The 23,540-nt window shown below is 45.6% G+C and overlaps 1 protein-coding gene across 3 annotated transcripts in view; it reads right to left on the reverse strand.

The window, feature by feature from the left end:
- ERG (ETS transcription factor ERG) overlaps positions 1–23,540 on the reverse strand; it is a 262,203-nt gene that overhangs the window by 174,528 nt on the left and 64,135 nt on the right. For all 3 annotated transcript variants that reach the window (XM_057697335.1, XM_057697336.1, XM_057697337.1), the window contains 2 exons: positions 15,542–15,644; positions 6,938–7,025 (listed from right to left, as the gene is read on the reverse strand). In XM_057697335.1, coding sequence (XP_057553318.1) covers positions 6,938–6,976 — 39 coding nt within the window. In that variant the 5' untranslated portion in view covers positions 6,977–7,025; positions 15,542–15,644. The remainder of the gene's footprint in view (positions 1–6,937; positions 7,026–15,541; positions 15,645–23,540) is intronic.

Consider the following 23,540-nt stretch of genomic DNA (forward strand, 5'->3'; position numbering starts at 1 on the left):
ATAATAATTGGTTAATGGGAGCCAGGCACTGCTACGAGTGCTTTAAAAGCATTAACATTAACTAATTTAATCCTCAGGATTCTATGAGGTAGGTACACTATTTACCCCCATTTTACAGCTGAGGAAACTGAGGCAACTGATAAGAAGTGGTGCCAGGCTTCAAACCTAGACCATCTGGCCCCAATCCACTTCTAAAAATGGGCAATAAAATATAAAAGTTAAAAGGGAAAGGAACAGGAAGGCAAAAAATCATAATTAGAAACAAATCCTGAGTCAGCCGATCTTTCAGTCCTTCTCCCCATGTGGAAGCAACTAGAAACCGGAACAGAGAAACTGTTTACCCCGTGGCCGACTCTTTGTGGCTGATCCTCACATGAAACCTCGGGGAGCAGGAGCCAGAGATGAGCTAGTCGTGGACGCCAGAACTGAGCCAGACACCCCCCTCAGGATGACAGAGGTCAACAGGGCAGTGACAAACTCCAGGCATTTGTGGACACGGCAGCACGTGAGCCGGACCTGGGAGTCATCAGGCCCGTGGAGCACACTCCAGATCACCTGCGTGCTCCACCTGAAATACCCGGCAAGGTGGGACCCCCAGGAAGACGCTGGAGGCCGCCAGGCTATCTCCAGGCAGAAGTAATGCTGGCCGAGCACAGGGCTATGAGTGGGACGAGGTGGGATGGGGGAGGAGGGGAGGGGGAGGCCCAGCCTCTGCCCTGTGCCACATCACAGCACGTGTGTTTGGGAACACGTGTCCTCTGCCCCGAATGGCAGGTGCTGTGCCTTTATGATCTCTTATTCCCACACCCACGCTCCCAATCCGTTTCAAGTACACGGAAGGCTTTGATAAATGTTTGCTGAATGAATGAACAAGTGAATCAGAGACAGATTCCTTGTTGCGAAAGGGTGCAGTGGAGTCACCCACAGAGCTAAAGGCAGGTGGACTTGCTCAACTTAGAAATGACCAACACACTCACAAACATAGAGAACAGACTTGTGGTTGCCAGTGGGGAGGAGGGTGGGGGAGAGATGGAGTGGGAGTTTGGGCTTAGTAGATGCAAACTAGTATAAATAGGATGGATAAACAACAAGGTCCTACTGCACAGCACAGGGAACTATATTCAGTATCCTGTGATAAACCATAATGGAAAAGAATATAAAAAAAAAGAATGTGTATATATATATGGAGAGAGAGAAAGAGAGAGAGAGATGTATAACTGAATCACGTTGCTGTAGAGCAGAAATTAACACAACATTGTAAATCAACTATAATGTAAAAAAAAAATGACCAGAGCTGCCTGGAGAGCCTTGTGCTCAGCTTCAGTGCAGACACAGCCTCTCACCGCAGTCCCTGTCCAGACATCACTTGACCAGAGCTTGCTCCCACCTGCCTCAGCATCTAGACCAGCCCTAGACCAAGTGATCTCTAACACTGATTTGCCACAGCGCAGAATGGTTTACAATTAGAAAGTGTCTTCCCAAATATGATGCCACTCTGAGCTGCCCGCCTCAACCTTCCTTTTCTCTTCCTTCAGTCTCTTAAGTCCTTTATTGTAAATATCACTCCTGCACAAATAGGACATGTGATACTCGTGCAAGTTAAAGAATAAGAAGCAAATGCTCTTGCATGTACTCAGCCCACAGCAGACAACACCAGGACCTCAGAAGCCCCCCGAGCCCCTCCCCCAAACTCTCCCCTCCCCCACAGGCAATTTCTATCCCGAATTATATACATACTGTGCCTTTGTGCTTTTTGCCACATATGCGTGTGTCTGTGAACAACATGTTTTGTAGTTTTGCCTCTTTTTGATCTTTATACGCGGAATCATACTGTATTTATTCCTCTGTGACTTTTTTTTCAGCCTTGAGAATCATGCCCATTGATGCACAGACACAGACAGACGCTTGTGGTCTATTCTTCACTGCTGTATAGTATCCACTCAAGGACAAGACCACAAGTAATCTAGCCATTCTCCTGGCATTTGGGTTGTTCCGGTTTTTTGCTTATGCATGTTTCCTGTGTGCAAGAGGGCATATACTAGGATGAATCTGCTGGAGCATGTGGTGGGCCCATCACTAGCTTCACTAGGTAACAGCAAACTGGTACCAAAGCACAACAGGTACTGTACCAACTTACCACCAGTGTGGAGGAGAGGACCCTCTGTGCCACATCCAAACCTCGGTGCCAGTAACTGACATTATCTGTAAATTATTAGTATTCTTTCCCTTATCCCCTAACTACCTCTCAAAGCAACTAGCCAACATGTCCCATATATGTACTCATTCCCTCTGATGTGGTCACGATATATTTTTTGTTTTATAAATTTATTTATTTATTTGTTTATTTACTTTTGTCTGCATTGGGTCTTCATTGCTGTGCATGGGCTTTTCTCTGGTTGTGGCGAGCAGGGGCTATTCTTTGTTGCCGTGCATGGGCTTCTCATCGCGGTGGCTTCTCTTGCTTTAGAGCACAGGCTCTAGGCTCGCAGGCCTCAGTAGTTGTGGCACTTGGGCTCAGTGGTTGTGGCTCGCAGGCTCTAGAGCACAGGCTCAGTAGTTGTGGTACACGGGCTTAGCTGCTCCACGGCATGTGGGATCCTCCCACAGGGCTCGAACCTGTGGCCCCTGCACTGGCAGCCAGATTTGTAACCACTGTGCCACCAGGGAAGTCCCATGATATGTTTTAGATATGTACATATCCATGATGTTGTTTGGGAAGTGTACATGTTTTTCTACCTGCGAATAGTAATATGCCACAGAGCGCATCCTGTTTTAGATTTTTTTTCTCAATTCAATATTTTTTAAGACATACCCATTTCGCTCTGTGTGTATCAGACACAACGATATTCTGTCTTCTGGATGGATATGTTACCCTCATTTTACAGACCACAAGAGCTCTCAGCAGGGTCTTGGTACATTACCTGTAATAATAACTCACTGAATCCTCACATTAACCCCCAAAGTAGGTGCTTCCACTTCCGACAAGAGGAAACCAAGGCCCCAAGAGAATAAGGAACTTGTACAACATCACCGAGTTAGTAAATGATAGAGCAGGATTTACGTCAAGTCTTCGGACACCAGGACCCTTGCTCTTATCCACGACATGAACCTAGCTAAGAACATGCGGCTCAGAGCGCTGGGAACCAGCATCTCTAGCTCACACAGCCTGTGATCCACGGGGCAAAACTAAAATTCATACCCTTCCCCCTCAGTCCCATCCTCCTTTGGTCAGCTCCCAACTGTATAGTATTCCAAGTGGGTAGCTGATGAATGGCAAAGGGAACAATTACGAAATGTACCAATCAGATGTCTCCTGAGGGTGTGAACTTGACTCTGCTCTCCCTCTTCATCTGTGACATCAGTAAATGAAAGTACTGAAACGGAGTTCTTATGCAGAAATGCAATGACATAAGCCGAGAACTGCTTTATCAGAATGAGAATTCGTGACCAAAATCTTCGTCAAATCCTAGTAGGATGGATTTTCTAGTCTTTTTTCCCTGCTCAGGATGGAACAGAGAAGAACAAACCTGATTCCATGTTGAATCTACTCCTTCAGCTCTAACCCTTATGCTCTGCTGCCTGTGCTCAGTCCTGCTGGCTCTGCACCTTTTGTGAAAAAATGTTGCCTGTAGCCTGAAATATACAGGAGAGCCCTTCTCAAGGCTCTGACCTTTAAAGGTGTAACACTTTTCCATTCATACAGAGATTAAAAATTGCAGAGCAGAAAATAACAATTGTCCTGTTGGAGGTTTAGAGGAACATGTGACCAGACCTACTTGGAAAGCTGCAGGAACAAAAGATTCTGGCACCAAGAAGTTTGCACCAGCCAGCCACACCCTCCCCCTCCCCCCCCCCCCCCTTTTAGCATAAAAGAAGTCTGAGTTCTAGCTCAGGTAGGATTGTTCTTCAGGACACTAGTCCACCGTCTTCTTGGTCTGCTGGCTTTCTGAATGAAGTCACTATTCCTTGCCCCGACAACTTGGCTCTTGATTCACTGGCCTATCGTGCGGCAAGCAGTTCGAGCTTGGACTCGGTAAGAGGGATGAGAGTCTGGGTCTATCTTTGGTGGTGAAAGGCGCTACCCCTTAACAGAGCAGAAGCAAGGTCACATGACCTAACCAGCATACAGCATACTGCTGTGACACTTCCCATAACTTCTATTATAAGAAAGTGCTTGGAAGGGCCGGAAAAGAAGGAAAAATCAAAATGTGCTTAATAACTTAATATTCTCATCAATAAAGAATAAGCTAAAAATATTTTTAAAGTTCTGTTCATTTTCTTTGTAAATCCATTGCCACAATTGTTACATTATTTAAATCAGGAATATCTAATATTTCATAATTACTTACCATGCCTTTATAAAAACTATTTGCAGCTCCTTAAATATATGAAAGGGTAAAAGTCATTTGCTCTGGCAGAAAAGAACTATAGGAAATTATGCAGAAGACATTTCCTAAATACAAAAGGAACATTTCTTTCCTCTGGATCAGCCTATGGAAGGCTGTGAAGGACACATAAAGTCTTTACTGCTGTCTCCCTGCACACCTGCTATGAGAAGTCAGTTCTGTGGAGAATTCAAGTCCTTTTCAGATGAGAAAAACATTTCTGTAGCAGTGAGCCAGAGACAAAAATCTTCCACTATCTACATTAACATAGCAAGTGGAACCTGTCACGTGTCATTTATAAGAACTTCCTCTCCCAGATATAAGAGCTGTATTCCTTAGCCCAGAACCAGAAACTTCTCAGCATAGAAAATTTTACTGAATAAATTCCCCAAATTGGGTATTTTAAGGGAACAGTGGAAGGCAATCTATTTTCCTGACTGTTGTCAAGGATACCAATTTCATATATGGAAAAAAAAAAAAAAAAAAGGAAGTCCAGGAATAATTATTCAAATTCCAATAGGTGGAATTTGATAGATTTACAAAGGAAACAAATGTCTTTAATAGAATTCTCTCTACCTCCAAGCCAACATCAGCTATTAGTATCTGCAACCCTAAATTGCCAACTCATCTTCAAAAGACAGAAGCAATTTGAGTTGAAATTTGTTTTTAAGAAACTCTCCGGGTTACCATTTCTCAGAATTATCCATCACTTATATTTACATTAACCAACGTGAGGATAATAAGATAAATCAGAGCTAAAAACACAGCTCATTCCTGAGATCAAATACAGAACATTTCTACTAAACACATTTCCAGAGATCATGTTTCTCATTTGTTTGTTTGCACTTGATGAATTAATTTTTTAAAATCTGCAATAAGTTCTTGCCGACTTCATCTTTTCCTTCTGGTTGGTTACAAATAAAATACCAGTCAAAGTGGATTTCAGCTGTTGTCGCTCACACTCTGAACTACAGAAAATATGTCCTGTACCACCTCCCTTCCCCGAGAGGTTTTCTTTGCACCCTGCGGCTTCATGGTCAACAGAGACTAAAAGAAAACAGTCCCCTCCCCACATCTGTGCGTAGCACGAACACACTCACCAAACACGTTCCAGATATTTCTGAAGAAAGCTTATCACATCCACAAGAGTTTTCCCACTTGCATTTTTGTAGACGTGACGGCCATGTCCCAATAAACCATCATACAGAAATCAAACAGTGGTGTCACCCAGAGGGTCTGCTCCTCTCTGTTCCTGGATGAAATCCAGAATCCTCCACAGCCCTGGGATTCCTGGTATTTTGGACCCTTACAGGAGCACCCAGAAAGCTCAGAATATCCATTTAAACTCATTACTTCTAACTGCATTTTCAAAGAAATCAAATGTGTGTGAATGTGAGTTGTACATGGTACACAACCCTTTCCCAAATATACTGCTTTTAAAATGCATGTGTGTATGTAAATGTGTGTGTGCATTATTTTGGAGGACATTTTATGTTTCAGTGTAAAAAAAAAAAAAGGTAAAATTTTCAATACCATAAACTTTCCTCTCCTTTACAAGCCCCTTCCCATTTCAATAAATGTTTTAGATAAAGAGTGAAAATTAGTAAAACCGCCCAGGCCATTTGGGGAAATGAATTTATATGGGGAAAGTCAAGAACTGGCAAGGCAGTGAGTGAGTTGGGCCAATGTAGACAGCTGAACCAATCAGCACAGGTGTAGACAGCCTATCTGGATTATGTAGCTCAAGCCCCAACTTTTTCTGTAACTTTTATTTGGGTCAAGTATATGAAAACCATCACTTGATTTCCTCCCGGTGGCTATAACCATGTGTACGCAGAGTATTGAAAGCAATGGGCCGGCTTCCTCACAGGGACTTGCCTTGCTTGGCTGGAGTCTCACTTCCCTGTTCTCTCACCTCCAGAGCCCCAGGAAGAGCTGTCAGTGAGCAGGAGGGGGCAGGTGTGCGGTGACAAGCTGCTGAAGTGTTGGCACGCCCAGATAAAACGACAGCTGAGCGTTGGAAACCCAAGCGCTCACCCCTCTTGTCTCTCCCTAGGTAACCCCAGGAAGTGTAAAGGAGATGGAATTAGAACAGAAGTTAGGGAATTTGGATGTGGTTTTCGATGTTAACTCAGGGGTCAGCGATCTTTTTCTGCAAAGAGCCAGATAGTAAATATTGTCAGCTTTGCAGCCCATGTGGTCCATGTTGGAAGGACTCAACTCTGCCGTGACAGCATGAAAGCAGCCCTAGACAGTATGGAAATGAGAGTGTGGCTGCAGCCCAGGAAAACTCGCCTTCTGGACAATGAAATCTAAATTTCCTGTAAGTTACATGCACGATGAAATATTATTCTTTTGAATTTTTTTCAACCATTTAAAAATGTGAAAAGCATCTTCTTAGTTCATGGGCTGTATAAAGACAGGCAGTGGACCGGGTCTGCCCCACAGCTGTGGCTGGCTGACCCTTGCGTCCACCGACAGGTGGGCAGGCATCTGTGAAAATCCAGCCAAGGAGGACGCCAGGGCAGCATCGTGGCTGAGTCGGAACCTACCTTGATATGAGCTGCTGGGTCTGGGACAGTCTGAATCATGTCCTTCAGGAGGCCAGCGCAGTTACCAGTCGTTCAGAACCCGAGGCAGCTAGGACACACAAAGGGGCAACACAAACAGTAATAAACAACCACGTTTCTGTGTTGTGTTTTCCATGAGGACTGAACACAGCCCACCCATGGTAAAATAATCCCCGCTCTGCACTAAATGTTTGCCTTTAGATACGCATGATAAATGAAGTGACTAGAAAGCCCACTTCTCCTCTGCTGGAAATACCACTTCCAGTCCCCAAACCCTAATATGACAAGGCCCCCAAAACCCCAGTCAAATTCAGTTCACACACATCATTTTACATAGGCAACATCTATGAGTGATCGTTTCATGGAAGCAATGAGATCCCCCAAATGATATTTTCTATTGTATTGAGAGAATTGAACTTTCTCAGTTTCTACCAAAAAGAATGCCACCTACACATCTGGAAGCTCCATAATTAAGCGCTTAATAAAAAGCTCAGCTACTGGTCACTGAGTGCCTACGTGGCAGCCCCAGGGCTAAGGGCTCCACATGCATTCCTCATTTAACCTTGACCATCACTCTGAGAGCTCCCTTTCCCATCGTCCGGTCAGGGACACGGACACCCAAGGGGGTCACTAATTCGCCCAGGATCACCTGGTAAATAAGCAACAGAGCCAGGATTCAAGTCACCCTGGCCTGACTCCGAGGCCCATAAGAAACTTTAGTTTGACATATTTCACAGGTTTTACCCTGTACAGTTTTTTTTTTAATTAATTAATTAATTTATTTATTCTTTGGCTGTGTTGGGTCTTCGTTGCCACACACGGGCTTTTCTGTAGTTGTGATGAACGGTGGCTATTCTTCGTTGTGATGCGCGGGCTTCTCATTGCAGTGGCTTCTCTTGTTACAGAGCACGGGCTCTAGGCGTGTGAGTTTCAACAGTTGTGGCATGTGGGCTCAGTAGTTGTGGTTCATGGGCTCTAGAGCGCAGGCTCAGTGGTTGTGGTGACGGGCTTAGTTGCTCCGAGGCATGTGGGATCTTCCCAGGCCAGGGATCCAACCCAGGTCCCCTGCACTGGCAGGCGGGCTATTAACCACTGCGCCACCAGGGAAGTCCCTACCCTGTATCTTGAAGACAGTTTAATTCATTTGAAAATTTAATTTATATTTAAATGAATTAAGTTTTCAGGTGCCCATACTCTGGGGAGACATACTTCATCCAATACATTCCTTTCTTCAGATTCTACACCCGTGTGTTCTGGTTCTTATCTGTCTGCCCCTCCCCATCCCAGACTCCGCACCCTCACTTACCCACCCCCTGTGCCCCCCAGGAGTGACCCCTGCAGACGACCTTAGCTGGGCTCCTTCGCTTTCTGGCCCCTGTCAAGTTTGACCACTGTGACACCATCTGGAGATCAGGGGCGGGAGGAGAGAAGGATAAGGGGACTTCGTCCCCACGCCTTCCCATCACCCCCTCGAGGCTCCCTCCATTCTTGGTCATGGTCTGGCCATAGCTGGATCCTACGGGCACCTCTCCCATCCTCAGGACCCTCCTCCAGGGCTCCAGGCTCCAGGAACCGGTCCCCAACCTGTCTTTGGTTCTTATAAATTTTAGCCATCAGTTGTCTTCTGGCACAGAAAATACCTTTTCTAATTTGCATTTTTAGGTGCCATCATTTTTTTTTATTAACTATTATTTTTATGTGTTTTCTTTTTCATAAATCTGGCCTATGACTCTTAGCAACAGTAAACTGCAAAATAAGAACAAACAGCTTGACTACAGGACTACAGACACAAAAGCTGACTTTCAAGTTTGCTATTGAACATGTTACTCCAGAGATCTGCCAAGGCACTCGCCGGAGTCCCAAGGACATCTGTGTTCAGGGCCTTCCAACCCTCTCAAGGTACAAACACATTCACTTCCAACATAGACGGGCTTCTCACCGGAAGCCTTCGCCTCCAGGTCTGCGTGCTTGGGGGGTCTGTCCCCCAAACGGCTCCATGGAGTCCTCCCAAGATCAGGGGGAGCCTGGCTGTCCAAGAAGATGACAAACTTGGAACTTTAGACATTATTTTTTCCTATAGCCAAATTTCTTGATCTTGGAAAGTATGCAATTCCCCCCCTTAAGTCTAAAGCACATCCTTTTGGAGGGTAATAGTTGCTAAAATTGTAGAAGGAATGAAGCACTGCCTTGAAATTGTATTGGGCAGCTGTTGAAGGTAATCTATGCTCTTGGCGCACAAGGGAGAGGACAGAGGATGGGGGCCTGGCCAAAGGCGTCTCAGAGCTGGCTCCTCTGGTGGGGGGGGGTCCTCAGGGGAGCAGGAGTCACCCCAGGAAAAGACCTCTCTGCTCCCAGGGTCATTCAGCCCAGCAGAGGTCCATCCTGGAGGCTTCCTGACCATAGGAAGTGCCCCCACTGCAGGACCCCACGCTCAGGAACAGACTGCTCTTTCTGTGGGTTCCAGCATCTCTCGGGGGTGCTCACCCCACACAAGCCGCCCCCGCACCCACACGCTGCTCACACCACTAGCTTGTCCCCTGCCCGCCGCCCCCCGCCCCCCCAAAGCCCAGCTGCCTTAACGACCGCCTCTGACGCAGAGCACGCTGCAGGAGGGATGCTCTGGGGTCCTGAGCTCAGAGCTTCACAGAACCAGAAGCTCTCCCCTCCTGGGAAACCCAGGCCCCAGGCCCCAGGGCAGCACAGCAGTGTGGCGGAGGCCCAAGGTGGGTGCCCGGCTGACACCTGCATCACGTGCCAGGCCCGCGAGGGAGTCCTCCTGGTCGTTCCAGAGCGGTCATCTCTCAGATGACCGCAGCCGCAGCCGATATCAAGAAGGAACTGTCCAGCGGGTCCAGTCAACGCAACAGGATTATGAGAAATAATATGTGGATTGTTGTTTGAAGCTACTCAGTTTGGGGCTAGCTGATTACACACGTAGATCATCAAAATACCCTGCATGTGTTGTAGACATACAGAGAAGATAGAGACTAAAGAGCTTACATTTTCCTGTCTCACTGTGGTAGATTACATGATAGCTCCAATTCTCCGCTCCTCTCTGGCTCCACGCCTTCTGCCACGTGACCGCGGCTCCTCTCCCTAAGCAGGGTCAACTCCCCCAGCCTTTGTTTTGGGGCGGCCCATGGGACTTGCTTCATCCAACAGAACGCAGCGGGACAGCCCAAGTCTCAAGAGGCATCAAGTGCTTGCACTTGTAACTGTTCAGCCCCATAGGGACACGCCCAGGCTGGCGTGCTGGGGATGAGAGACGTGGACAAGGCCCAGTCATGCCACCTCTCCAGCCAAGACCACTCTACATCACCCATCTGAGAGACCACCCCCACCCTAACCCTAACCCAGGCATGAGAGGGAAACTACAAAACCAGAACCGCCCAGCCAAGGCCACCGTCAACAGCCAACCCACAGGCTCACAAGCAGAACAAATGCTTCTTGTTTTAAACCCCTGAGATTGGAGGTATATTGTCACACAGCATTTTTGTGACAGTCAATTCCTAATATACACAATACTTTCTTAATAACCAGGTTATCAAGATGCCCCTTAAAACTTTCCTAGCTCAAGAGATAAAAGGAGACTCCAACAGAAATTTCTAAGGAAATTCATCCCAACCCACAAACAAGCATTCCCAACCATCTAAGAGACATGATCTCAAGCCCTGATCCTGCCCTCAAAATGAGTTCAGAAACTGAAAAGTAACCAAGAAACTTCGACCAGAAGACTGCAATTCTCAGAGCCCTTCCCAGGAGCAGCTGAACTCCCACTTCACATGATGGGATCCTGCCAGCCTACTGGGGATTCCAAATTTAATGAAACGGAATCAACATTCTGGATATCCAAGACTATAGAAACATCATGGAAGTTACAAGGGCCATTCGATCTGTAACCAAGCAAGACATAAACTTAATAATGACTGTTTATGTCTCATGTCTTTTATGGGGAAGTTTTGGGGACTTTCAATGCATAAAGACGAAACTGCAGGGAAGGGGTTATATAGATTCCAGATGCAACACGGTCCCACCCCTCAAGGGATGGAGATGGGGAAACAATTCGCACTGGTACCCAGAGGTCAGTCCTGAGAGCAGACGGCCAGTGGCAGTGCCAGGGGAGGGACGTGGATACCACCTAGAGGAGGGAGAGAGCTGAGTCATCCGGAGAGTCGAGGAGGTGCCAAGGAGCCTTGAAGAACAAGAGACGTGTGGGTTGGCAGGAAGGCAGGGAAGCAGGGAACAAAAACTCCCCCCAGCTCCCCCACCTTAGGCAGCCAGAGTATAGGACCCTAACGCATCACCACCACCAGGATCACCATCGACCCAAGGGATCTATTAACCAGCCAACGTGCTGTCATCCTCCAAACCAGATCAGCTCTAAGCAAAGCCTCTAAAGCCCAGGAGGATGAAAATCCTATCACCTTTCCCATGCCTCTTCCCTCCACAAATACCCTTGACTGTTTCCGCAGTCATTTGGTACCCTTTTGCCATTTGAGGGGTTTTTATGGATTTTTTTAAGAGCACTTCTAATTTACTTTTGTGTTTCTAATGAGCGTTTCTCAAATATTCAGTCGCTGATGAATGGCGTGATGCTTTTATATCACTGCGGGAGCCTTTTGTTTTCTATTTTACTTGCCCTTGAACCCTTGCAAAACCTGAATCCATGTCATCTAAAAACCCTTTCTTCACTACGTATTTCTTGGGATAAACTCCTTTGGTAATGTAAATGCTTAGGACTTTGGGTTTCGTGATCCAGTATTGTTTTGTTACTGGTTATCTTGAAAAATGAAATGCTCCCTTCTTCATTCTTGTTTTGCAAATGCCAATGGCTTACTACACAGAAACAAATATCTGATTTGGGTTGCTTTAGCTGTAATTGCATCAAGTGTGGAATGACACACAGGGCCAGAGGGAAAATAAGCATTTTGTAATTAGGGAGGTAACACTGTAAACACGGTTCAGAGAAGACCTGAATATCCGCACAGCTGGGGCGAGAATAGAAATGGACGCTCCCTACTCCTCTTCTCTTCCCAACCCAGTTCTGGCCTGTTTGCGAGGCCCCCACACAGTCATGGGGACACTCCCAGTCCACACGGCCATGCTGGTGGCCATCCTTCAGGTCTACAGAAGCACACATGGGACCTGCCCAAGGAGATGCACTGCAGGAAACAGGCCTGTGCAGGCCCCAAGGATGCTCAGACCAGTTTGGGCAGGAGCTCTGGGTTCCCAGCCACCTCAAGTGTGGTGTGGACTGGGGGATGGGCAAGAGAAGGCCCTAGAAGGCATGGTGGCAGGGCTCTCGTGAAGGGTAGTGCATCCACGCAGAGGTGCAGAGTCAGATGAAGGATGGAGGCCAGGTTCAGTTTCCCTCCTCCATCTGACTCTGAAACCTAGAAAAGGTCACTCTATCCTCTATGGGCTTTAGCTACACATCTGTAAAATGGAGATAACAGTACTGTGCTAGAATAAAAAACACACTTGGCCTTTGTTGCCAGTTCCTGGCACAGAGCTCTTAAATCTCCGGAGTGTTAAGGGTGACAGGACCACATTTTGTTCTAATGAAGTGACTCTTGGCAAACCCCTAGAAAGCTTCAGGATGGTCTCAGAACCACCCAGGCTTGACGAGAGGCCTGGAACCTTCAGCCCCACCCCCCTCCTTTGGAGAGAGAGGAAGAGCTGGAGATTGAATTCATAATCGCTCTTGCCTACATGATGAAACCCTCATAAAAACCCCTAAATGACGGGATTCGCAGAGTTTCCAAGTTGGTGAGCACATCCACGTGCCGAGAAAGTGGGGCCCTCCCAACTCCCCAGAGACAGAGGCTCCCGTGCATTGGATCCTTCTGGACCTCAGCATACGAATCTCCACCCATCTGTTCACTTGTATCCTTTATAATAAACTAGAACAGTAAGTACAGCATTGTCCTGAGGTCTGTGACTCCTTCGAGCAAATTACTGAATCCTGGAGGGAGGGGACTGCAGGAACCCCCAACTCTGAAGCCCAGGTGGACAGAAGGGTGGGTCAGCTGAGGACCTGACACTGTCTGCTAGCCTCTGGAGTAGGAGGCAGTCCTGTGGGACTGAGCCCTTAGCCGGTGGTGTCTGGCGCTAACGCCCAGTAGTCTCAGAATTGAAGCAAACTGTGGGATCCTCAGCTGGTGTTGGAGAGTTGGAAAATTGGTTGATGGTATTGGAGAAGACACCACCTATTTGATGTCAGGAAGAAAACACTCTCCATTACCACTTTCAAACTGACGTTCCGTGGTTCACCCAGGTGTGACACAACATTTGGCCAGCATTTATCCCAACTGGCGAGGCCCCGAGTTGAACCACGATTTGGCTAATCTCGCCTGCCTTCTCCATAAGGCCTTTGTGAGGACTAGGTTGAGTGATGCCTCCAAAACACCTCACAGTGCTACGTGCAGAGTAAGCACTTGATCAGTGGTAATCGTTCCTGGGAAGAAACCAAACATTCCGATACTGTATAAAATCTTGCAATTTTGTGAAAAATAATTCTCTAGAAATAAACTGCTGATTCTTCATAAGGCTCCTTTGTCCTTAATTTTAAAACCGAATTTTTAATTTTAGGCTAACTAGTCATTAAGTGAAGACGTTTTAGGGAAAATGGCTCTGAGCAAACGCATCATAATGGACGCATTCATTGAACGACCTGGTCAAGAGGTACACTCGTTCTGGATGCGTGGGTATCAGGCACGTCAGTCTCTTACCGGCAAAGCCTGCCCTGAAGACTGCACAGGTCTGACTCTTCCCCGGGCAGTGGTCTCCTAAATGGAGTGCGTGGAGGGGGAGGCCAATGAGATACCCGCTCAGGGCCCACGATTTAAAGAGGTGCCCCCTCTCGGGCTCCTGGCACAGCCAGCCCCGGAGAGGGAGCATCTCCTTAAACTTCGTGCCTTGCGTGGCTTACCCTGGTCCCAAGCCTGGCGCCTGCACTCCTGGAGGTAAGCATGAGAGAACAGCGGGACGTGGAAGTATGAGAAGTCAAGTGTATCTTTACATTTGTCTAAAAGTAAGAAACTGAATTCCTTCAGTAGGATACGGCTTATCTTTCCAACTGAATACATTAACTATCGCCAGGGATTGACCTCTTTCCATCACACAACCCTTCATCTGCTGGAGCCCAAATCCCCAGTAGCTCAGAATATGACCTTATTAGGAGACAGGATCTTTCTGGAGAAAATGAAGTTAAAGTGGGGTCCTTAGGGTGGACCCTAACCCAATGACTGGTGTCCTTACTTTTAATAAAAGAGAAATTTCAAAACAGAAACCTGTGTAAAGGGAAGACAATGTGAAGACATAGGGAGAAGATGACCATCCACAAGTCAAGGAGAAGGGCCTGGGACAAACTGTCCCTCACAGCACTCCGTGAGACCAACCCTGCCCTCACCTTGATCTCAGACTTCCAGCCACCAGAGCTGGGAGAGAAGAAATTTCTGTTGTCTAAGCCCCCCATTCTGTGACACTATGTTACATCAGCCCTGCAAGCTAACACACCTTTATTTTCAAAATTTTAACTGCTATATATTTTTTAGCTCTTTATTGGAGTATAATTGCTTTACATTGTTGTGCCAGATTCCGCTGTACAACAAAGTGAATCAGTATCTATACATACATCCCCATCTCCCCTCCCTCCCAAGACTCCCTCCCATCCCCCCACTCCGCCCCTCTAAGTCATCACCAGTCATCAATTAGCTGCTATATTTTAACTGACAAAAAGTACAGGCCCTGATGGGGGCATGGCCTCAGGAACCACATCCAATTCAATCGCACTGTTTCTTACTGGACACAAACTCTGCTCGAGGCCCGTCCCAGGCACCTTGTGTTGTGGTGCCATCTGCTCATCACTGCTGGCATCATGTCAGCAGAGCAGGGACTCTTTTAAATTCTACGGCCTAAGTGAGTGTTACCCAGGCCCTGCCATAATCTCTGCCAAGCCCTGGAACGCTTTTTTGAGAAAAGCCTGACAGTCCTGAAGAGCTAAGGGGTGTGTTTTGTAGATAAAGTGCTGAAATCCTCCACCTTTATTTGTTTTATTTGGGTTTCCTTGCAGAGCTAATGAATGCAGAGACTCATCCTCTGGGACTGCCTCTCAAATGAGGTTTCAATTGAATTCGGATAAAATAACTATAAAATAACTACAAACCAAATCTAGTAGTAGGACAGAAAAATAGAGTTATCATAAAAGCACAGGTCTGTAGACATTGTTCTTGGCCCTTTGGTTCTCCTAGAAGGAGCAGAAGAAAGCGGAAGGCAGCGTAGAAAGGAAGAGTTATGATGCCTACTACAGTCCTTAGAAAGCAGTGATTTTAAAAACTCTACAGGGTTGGGGGCAGGAACAGGTAGTACTGGGCGAGGAGCATCTTACCCCGGGGCGGGGGGCCCGGGGGTGGGGGGGTAATCGCTGGAACCAACGTGAGTCCTCAAAGCACACCAAAGCATCCAAGAAAAGGTCTTTGGAGGTTTGGGACCACAAGCATCAAATACTGAAGATACAAAATATTTATGTTCACATTTTTCTAAAAATTCTTGCTAGGAAAAGTAGGATTTTCTGGGGGGGTTTACCTTCAATTGCCCTTGGCTCCCCCATCTTTTTTCTCTGTGAGTCATTTGTCTTGCTTTTGGTCGACACAGCTTTTTCTTGGGTCTTCCAAGATCTTGCAACAACCTGAAAGAGAATTTCAATATATTAAACCTTGGTTTTTTTCCCAAATATTAAAACCAAGGACCGCCTGTACATTTAGTGACAAAAGCTATTTCTGAAACATTATTTAAAATATCCTAAAAGGGGAATAAACTTAGAATGCTTCCTTTTAAAAAAAAAAAAAGTGAGGGGGCAACGTTGGGGCAACATTTCTCCAAGGAAAGTTTAGCATCACGAAGCAATAATTAGGAATGAAATGAAGGCCAAGCCTGAACAGACATACTGAAGTCCATGTATACTTTTGCGAAGAAAATATTTTGAAACTGTTTTCCTCTCCCTTGCAGCCCCCAGCTTTAGTAATAATGGTTTCCTCAGATCATTATTTTAGCACTTTTCTCTGCTTAAAACAAAGAGTCACGGGGTTTATTCAACATCCTGAGAACTGTAATTAGACTACTGTTTTAGCCCCAGGAAAGAAACAGTCTTTTTAATTTGTGGATGCTACAAGAATCCGTATTTTTTAAGAGATTAGAGCACTACCGTACAAAAAAAAAAAATCTTTCTTAGATATGCCAGAAATCCAATTTTTTTTTTTTTTTGGAGATACAGGAATTTCTGTGCTTATGCAATTTTCCAAGTCAAACATTCAACCCCAAAATATTCAGTACATTTAACAGAATCCTCACAACATGACAAATTGCAAAAGGCAGCTTTTTCAGCTGAAAATATTTTCAAATTAGAAAATGCCTTACGCATTGCATCAAAATCAATATTTGCAATGAGCAATATTATTTCTAAATGGCTCCACAGGCCAGCGAGCCTCCCACTCCACCCAAGAGGCCCTCAGCCAACTCCACCTGGAGACCGTGGGCCTGTGCATCGACACATTTAATACAAATCGCCCCAACTGGTGGGGCAAAGGGTTTGGTAGGATGTGGAAAATCCAAAGTCTTGGGGAAAAATTAGGACACATAACCATATATATAGTCTGATTCCAATATTATAAAAAGAAAACAGAGAAATGAAAAACATGAGGGGAAAAAAAGAGTACAAATGAACTTAGTTACAAGACAGAAGTAGAGTCACAAATGTAGAAAACAAACTTACGGTTACCAGGGGATGGGGGCGGTGGGTAGGGATAAACTGGGAGACTGGGATTGACATGTACACACTACTAAATACAAAATAGATACCTAATAAGGACCTGCAGTATAGCACAGGGAACTCTACTCAATACCCTGTAATGGCCTATGTGGGAAAAGAATCTAAAAAAAAAAGAAGAGCAGATATATGTATATGTATAACTGATTACTTTGCTATACAGCAGAAACGAACAACGCTGTAAATCAACTGTACTCCAATAAAAATTAAAAAACAAACAAACAAAGAAAAAAACAAGAGGGGAGATAGAAAGAGGAGGAGGAAGGCTCTAAGAAAGTGCAGGAAATCGCTCCCGCAAGTGGTCTTTGGGTTTCCGACGTGAATTATGGTGAGTCTTATTTTGCTCTTTATAATCATGGGATTTCCCAGATTTTCAGAATCAAGAATATTCACCCTGATAATCAAAGAAGAACTACGTAATAATCACTGTATACTCCTAAACACATCTGCAAAGTGTTTTCTTCACAGTGATGCGGGAGAAGCATCCCGCTTCATGGAGCTGTGGGGTCTCCGTGCTCAGTGACAGGCGGCTCAGCAGGAAGTGCGGGAGAGCAGTGAGTTAGGTCATGCTCTGCATGGCCACACAGATCTTGAGTTAATTAAGGTGTTTCCAAACTTCTTTTTCTCTACCTCCAAAAGCCAATATTGACTATTACTTGATTAAATGCTTTCCACGGACAAGTGGAAATAGTATTTAAAATAGTATTTAGTTCCCAACTGCTGCAAAGGGAACACGGGTTTTAAAAGCCTGGGCTAAAATTTCCTATACTGTGTCATCCTATAGTATATGTTTGTGCCCAAACCTCTTCTATGCCAAAAGAAACACTTGATGTATGATGGAATATTGTTGGACCTGATTTATATGATATAAACCATTTATTTATCTGGCTTTCTACACACCTTGTCTCAATATCTTTACAACTACCTCTGGACCTGATTTAAAGACAAGGGCAAAGGCCAGAGAAGATTCTGCTAAATATGTGCAATGGGTATTTTTAAATTAGCGTTATAATGTTATTAGTATTTCATCTGTCCAGAGGGCATTTACCTGACAGCATAAATTATCCGTAACCCAGCTGAGAAGCCACAAAGGATCCAAAAAGATGTCACAACGTCTGAGGAGAGAGAATCTTTGCCAGAGAAAGGCACGCTACCAGCCACGTGAGGTAACAGCCAGCCCAATCAAAGCAGAAAGAACATTATGCAAACCGGACTCAAGAAGTCAAAACCACAGCTATTGGAGAACTTTGGTATGAGAGCAAACCAGGCCAGCCGAACAGCCCCTGGTCCTGCAGAAAACAGAGGGTGAGGCACCTGGCACCCAACACTGCCAAGGCCAAGTGCTCTGAACCCCGTCACTCCCGGAGCCACCCACGGGGTGAGCCCCATGTTCTACGAAGTAGGAGAACACATGTGACAGGGTTCGTTGGAAAATTCTCATTGGAAATGGTCAAAGCCAAACACACCTGAGCATCTCAAGGGCAAGTTCAATTTGCAAAGCAGACGTGGTGCACACAGAGACCTGGGCTTGAAGCCAGGCTGATGCTGACCTGCGAGCCGACCGCTCTCAGCCTCAGTGTGCCCATCTGCAAGCTGTGGGTTCAGAGAGATGGTGCGAGTCCAGTGAGACAGTGTTTGTAGCAGTGCCAAGCGGACAGACGCAAGGCATCGTGTGTCCAGGGATATGCAATGTCCTCCTTTCCCAAAGGCACTGGGCAAGAGGTCACTCCCTATGCACAGATTTTCCTGGCCACTGTGTCAGCAACAGTGAGTGTTTCATAAGCTGAGGTCAACTACTGGGAGGATGAAAAACTAGATGCCTGGAGAGCTGCTGCTTTCTCGACAGAAAACACCCTGGACCTTGAGTGAACAACAGCCGTCTTTTGGGAAAAGGCTCCATTCCCACCAGCAACACGAGGGACAGACACGGTGAACAGTCATGGAGGAGCCCCTTCATCCATTTATAGCCCCCTCCCCATAGGTGGCAAAGGCAGCAGACACGTGACTGCTCCCCTCTCCTTACAGAGGAAACCCAACTTTGCTTGGGTGTGTAGCCCAGCCCCCCGCCATGCCCTGGGAAAGGCTGACCCTGCCCTAAGTTCAGAGGCAAATCCTATCACCAGGCACCCATTCTACTTGCCACTGATCGGCTTCGGGATGAACATGTGATGTAATTTTGGCCAATTCAACCCTGGGAGACATGACGAGAAGACGTCTGGAGAAAGTCTCTTGGTCGACAAAGAAAGGTTATGTGATATTGTCCTGTCTTGGGGACACTTGGAACTGTGACAGCCATCTCAGGACCATGAGAGGAGGGGGAGTGAGGACAAAACCAATATGCTGTGATATTGGGGAGGGGGGAATGAAGGCAATTCCCTGGGATTCTTTTTAGGGTGGGGAAGAGCAGGATTAATCAATCCCAAAGGCACAAAGCATCCTGTACATTACAGTGTCTATGTTCAAAAGAGCCATCTTCCTCTCTTTTATTATCTGGATCCAACTCAAACAGACATGCTGAATATGCTTTTCTGTTCTAATTTTTAAATGAAATAATCTGCTGGAAATTAGCCCAGCCCATAAATCTCTCTACTAACAACATTATATTAAGACTTGGGAAACAAATAACTATTAAGATAAGTGATCCATCTTGGTCTATATATGTATTGAGCAACCAGGTACTAGAATGGTGCCTTCAATAAACAAAGGGTTTGATGGCAGGATTACACTTCTAGTTAAATGACTGACTGGAGGCAGAATGTGTGAGGGTCATAAGAGAAGCACCAAAAAAGTGGCAATTCTATCTAGCACCATGGAACGGCAATGCCTCTTCAAAAGAGTGAGTATACCATGGGCACTTAGTATTCAATAGGTGGGAATGGAGAGGAGAGTATACAAGGTAGAAGAGACAGATGAGCAAAAGTATGAAAGCGAGAGAGTACTCGAAAGAGGCATATTGTAGAGTGTCTTTTACTCTCAGAACACACCTCGGAAATGTTGAATGACTTGTCTCTATAATTAAGAAGTTATGTTGACACCTGCTTCTTTCCACAATCTAAGCTCAACCTATCCTTCAAATCCATTCATTCATTCAATTGTTCCTCCATCCATTCATCCATCATCCATTATCCATCATCCATCTATCCATCATCCATCAGCCTATACCTCCATCATCCATCCACCCATCAATCTATCCACTTATCATTTATCCATCATCCATCCATCCATCCCTTCATCTATCCAACCATCATCCACTGATCCATCCATCCATCCATCAATCTATCCATCCATCATCCATCCATCCATCCATTCATCTATCCATGCATCATCCATCATCCATCCATCCATCCATTCATCTATCCATGCATCATCCACCTGCCCATCCATCCATCCAACATGCACTAAGTCACTTTCCTCCAGGTGCCATTAATGAGCTAAGCACTAGGTAGGGGTGGGCTTTGCCATGAGTTCAGAGTCTAGTGAGAAAGATAAGTTGTAAAGGAACAATCACAAGTACCAACTCCTCCATCGCCTCACTTGACCCCCAGATACAGAATAACTCCCACAAGGGAGTTAAGCAGGCAGAATCCAATCATGCACAGCACTTGAACTATTTGAGAGCTTGAAGGAGGAAAATCAGACAGCCAAGAACACAGGGAGGAGCAGTCAGAGAATTAGAAGAAAGCTAGAAAAGACCCAAGTCCTGAATGCCAAGGAAGGACATTCAATAAGGTAGAAACAGCTCACCGTATCAATCTGTAGAGAGTTGAATAAGAATGAGAAATTCAATCAACCAACCACACATGGTGATAAAAAGGCACTGGATTTGGCAAGTCAAAACCTCTGGGTGACCTCCAACAATGTTGCCAGTTTCCAAAGGTTCACTAGTGGAAGGTCGGGAGGGTATGTGAAGGTCAACATAGGCTATTCATGAGAGGCGCTGAGCGACAAAGAGAGAAACGGGGAGCGCAGTTCAAGGAAAAAAGCACGAGTGCATCCACTCATCCAACCACTGCTGTGTGCCTGCTGTGCGTCAGAAATGGCCAGCATTTAGGGATGAAGAGTGCACAAGACTCAGTCCTGCCCTCAGGAAGTTTACAATCCAATTAGAAGAGGGTTTATCGTATTGGTCTAGTTGGTCTGTCACGGATGAGAAAGCAAGTACATCTATAGGCGGGATAGAGGGAGAGGTGGAGTATCCGAGATCAACTCTAGAGACAGAGGAACAGGGACGGTCCAGTCTGGAAGAGGCAGAGGAAAGGTCAGGGCATAACGTCAGCTCTGGCCGGTGGGAGGGACCCCAGTGTCTCAGAAGTGCTGTGTTGCTAAATGTTTGGCAACTGGCTCTCCTGGGGAAAACCTCTGATTTGAAACATTTGGCAATTCTTGTGGAGTAACTACTATCACGGGCACGTTCAAGAAACTAACGGAAATCCCTGAGTGCAGAGATGAATAGAGATCCGGGCTATCTTTCCAGAAAGTCCGAGGTGCCCGCCCCAGCACACCTGTGCTCCAGAAGCCAAGCAGGGACAAAGGGCCCTGACACTACTGTGAAGTTAAGAGGTGATGGCGTAGGAAATCTGTGTAGACCAACCAACGCGGCTGCTCTGCCAGTAGCCGAGTCCCTGAGACATGTCACTGTGCACAGGGCACAAACAAGGGACACGGAGTTCCAGAGCTAGAAAACACAGCAGGGCTCTGACCTTGCATCCACATCAGCTCTTCTGCCTCCCGGACCTGCTCAGTACCCAAAACATATGCTTTTCACCATCATCGTCCCTCAACTTGACACTGTTTGTGCACACACGTGTGTACACTTTCACTTGTAGATCACTGTGCTCTGTTATCTGCTCTAACTCAGAACTTAGTGAGGCAATCCTTGGCATCTTTTCGAATTTCCCAAAGGGGCTCCTTTGACTCTCCATCATAGACAAACGTGGTAAAAATATACCAGAGCGCTTCTGCCGGAAGAAGATGGCAAGAGCCTTTATGAATCAGGTCTGTGCTGCAGCATGGCCACGCCTGGACGCTGCTTGTCCATTTTGCTTTGTTCTGTGGTTGTCTGATTTCATTTCATGCTGTCCCTTAGGGTCAATTTTTTGCCACTCACAGCATTAAATCAACCACATCCTTAATACCTCCTCCCTCGTTCTTTTTCCGAGGTGAGAGCAAAACGAATCTAGACATTAATGTGCCTTTGGAGCCCATGCTCTGGTTGGAGGAGTAAACACTGGATATTTCTCTCCTTCTCGGCCTTGTCACATGCACGTGAAAGCGTTCCAGCTGATCAAGCTGATGGAGAAGTGGGAGGGTGGCCACCGCCTTCCACCAGGACAAAACCAGCCACCAAACAGGTCCCCAGCCACTCGGCCCGGGGACCACGGTCTGCCTCGAGGTCCCCGGTAAAAATGAGACATTTGAAGGAAAACAGGCTGTGTTTGAAAGGCGGGTGACATCAAGAAAAGGCAAAACAACTATAAATACTACTTCTTTCCCGTTTTACACTGAGCCTTCTGTTAAAGGAAACACATTTACCAGAGTTGTGTTTTTTTTTTTCCCTAAGCTCAACTGGAAAAACATAAATATTTAGTCATTTCATAACGGCAGACAACTGACAAGCAGGGCACAGATTAAAGGAACATGATGTATTTCTAAGAAAGTTCATCAAACAAAATATATCTTTGAGAACAGAATCCCAAAATCTGTTTTAGAAGCAAATTTGGCCTTCGAAATGAATTTTGTCTTGATGTAATCACAAGGTCACATCTTAGAGACAGCAGATGCATCGATAGTCATCTCTGCAAACAATGAGGTCTGTTTCATATTTTTAAATTAACAACATTGGGCAGAAAAAATTAAAACACGGTTAGTGCATAACTGCTTTAGAGGCTGCATATCAAATAACTAACTGCTAGTTAATCAATATTATATGAAACCATCTCAATATTATAAATAAGAAATGCAAAATTCCTGACCAGCAAGATGATCTATAACGGAGAAAAAAGGAAAATAACTTACGTGAATAGAGAGAGCCTAGGTAAAGGACCCAAAGAATATCACGGAGCATCATTTTCAGATGAAATTCTTACTGTTAGCATCATTCTGGAGGAGGCAAATGTGTTTATTTTGAATAGAGTCTGGAGAGGCAGATCGGGAGAATTAGAAGCTTTCCTAAGGAAAATCGACTGCCATAAAAGCAGAGAGAAAAAATACTAAGACTCTCTAATAACGTAGATAACTCTCTACATTATGTGCCATTACTGCTCTGTTGTTAAAAAACAAACAAACCGCCAAATACTTACAGAATATTAACTGGGAAAGGTTTCCTTGTGCTCTTTAAAAGTCAGGAATTTCAAAGAACCTTGAACTCGTCCTGAAAGTAGTTCTGTGCCCACTGGCTTGGCTGAAACACTTTGGCCTCCCTGGTAAAGGGATTTTCGCCACCAGGAGCCCTGAAACCAGCTTTCCCATTTCTGCTAACTTTTGGCTAGTTTAAGAGAACTACATCAAAATTGCCTCATTTGTACTGGACACAATTTGGAAATAAAGACTTTTAAATCTTCTTATATATTTAAATAGAAGGCATGAGCCTCACCACAAATGCCCTTTGCTGATACAGTTAAGTCCCCTACATACAACTGAGCTCCATTTCGAGAGTGTGTTCGTACCTCCAATGTGTTTGTAAGTCCGGCAAAGTTAGCCTAGGTACCCAACTAACACAATCAGCTATATAATACTATACTGTAATAGGTTTATAATACT

This window comes from Hippopotamus amphibius, chromosome 10 (genome assembly GCF_030028045.1).
Source record: "Hippopotamus amphibius kiboko isolate mHipAmp2 chromosome 10, mHipAmp2.hap2, whole genome shotgun sequence".
Classification (NCBI taxonomy): domain Eukaryota; kingdom Metazoa; phylum Chordata; class Mammalia; order Artiodactyla; family Hippopotamidae; genus Hippopotamus; species Hippopotamus amphibius.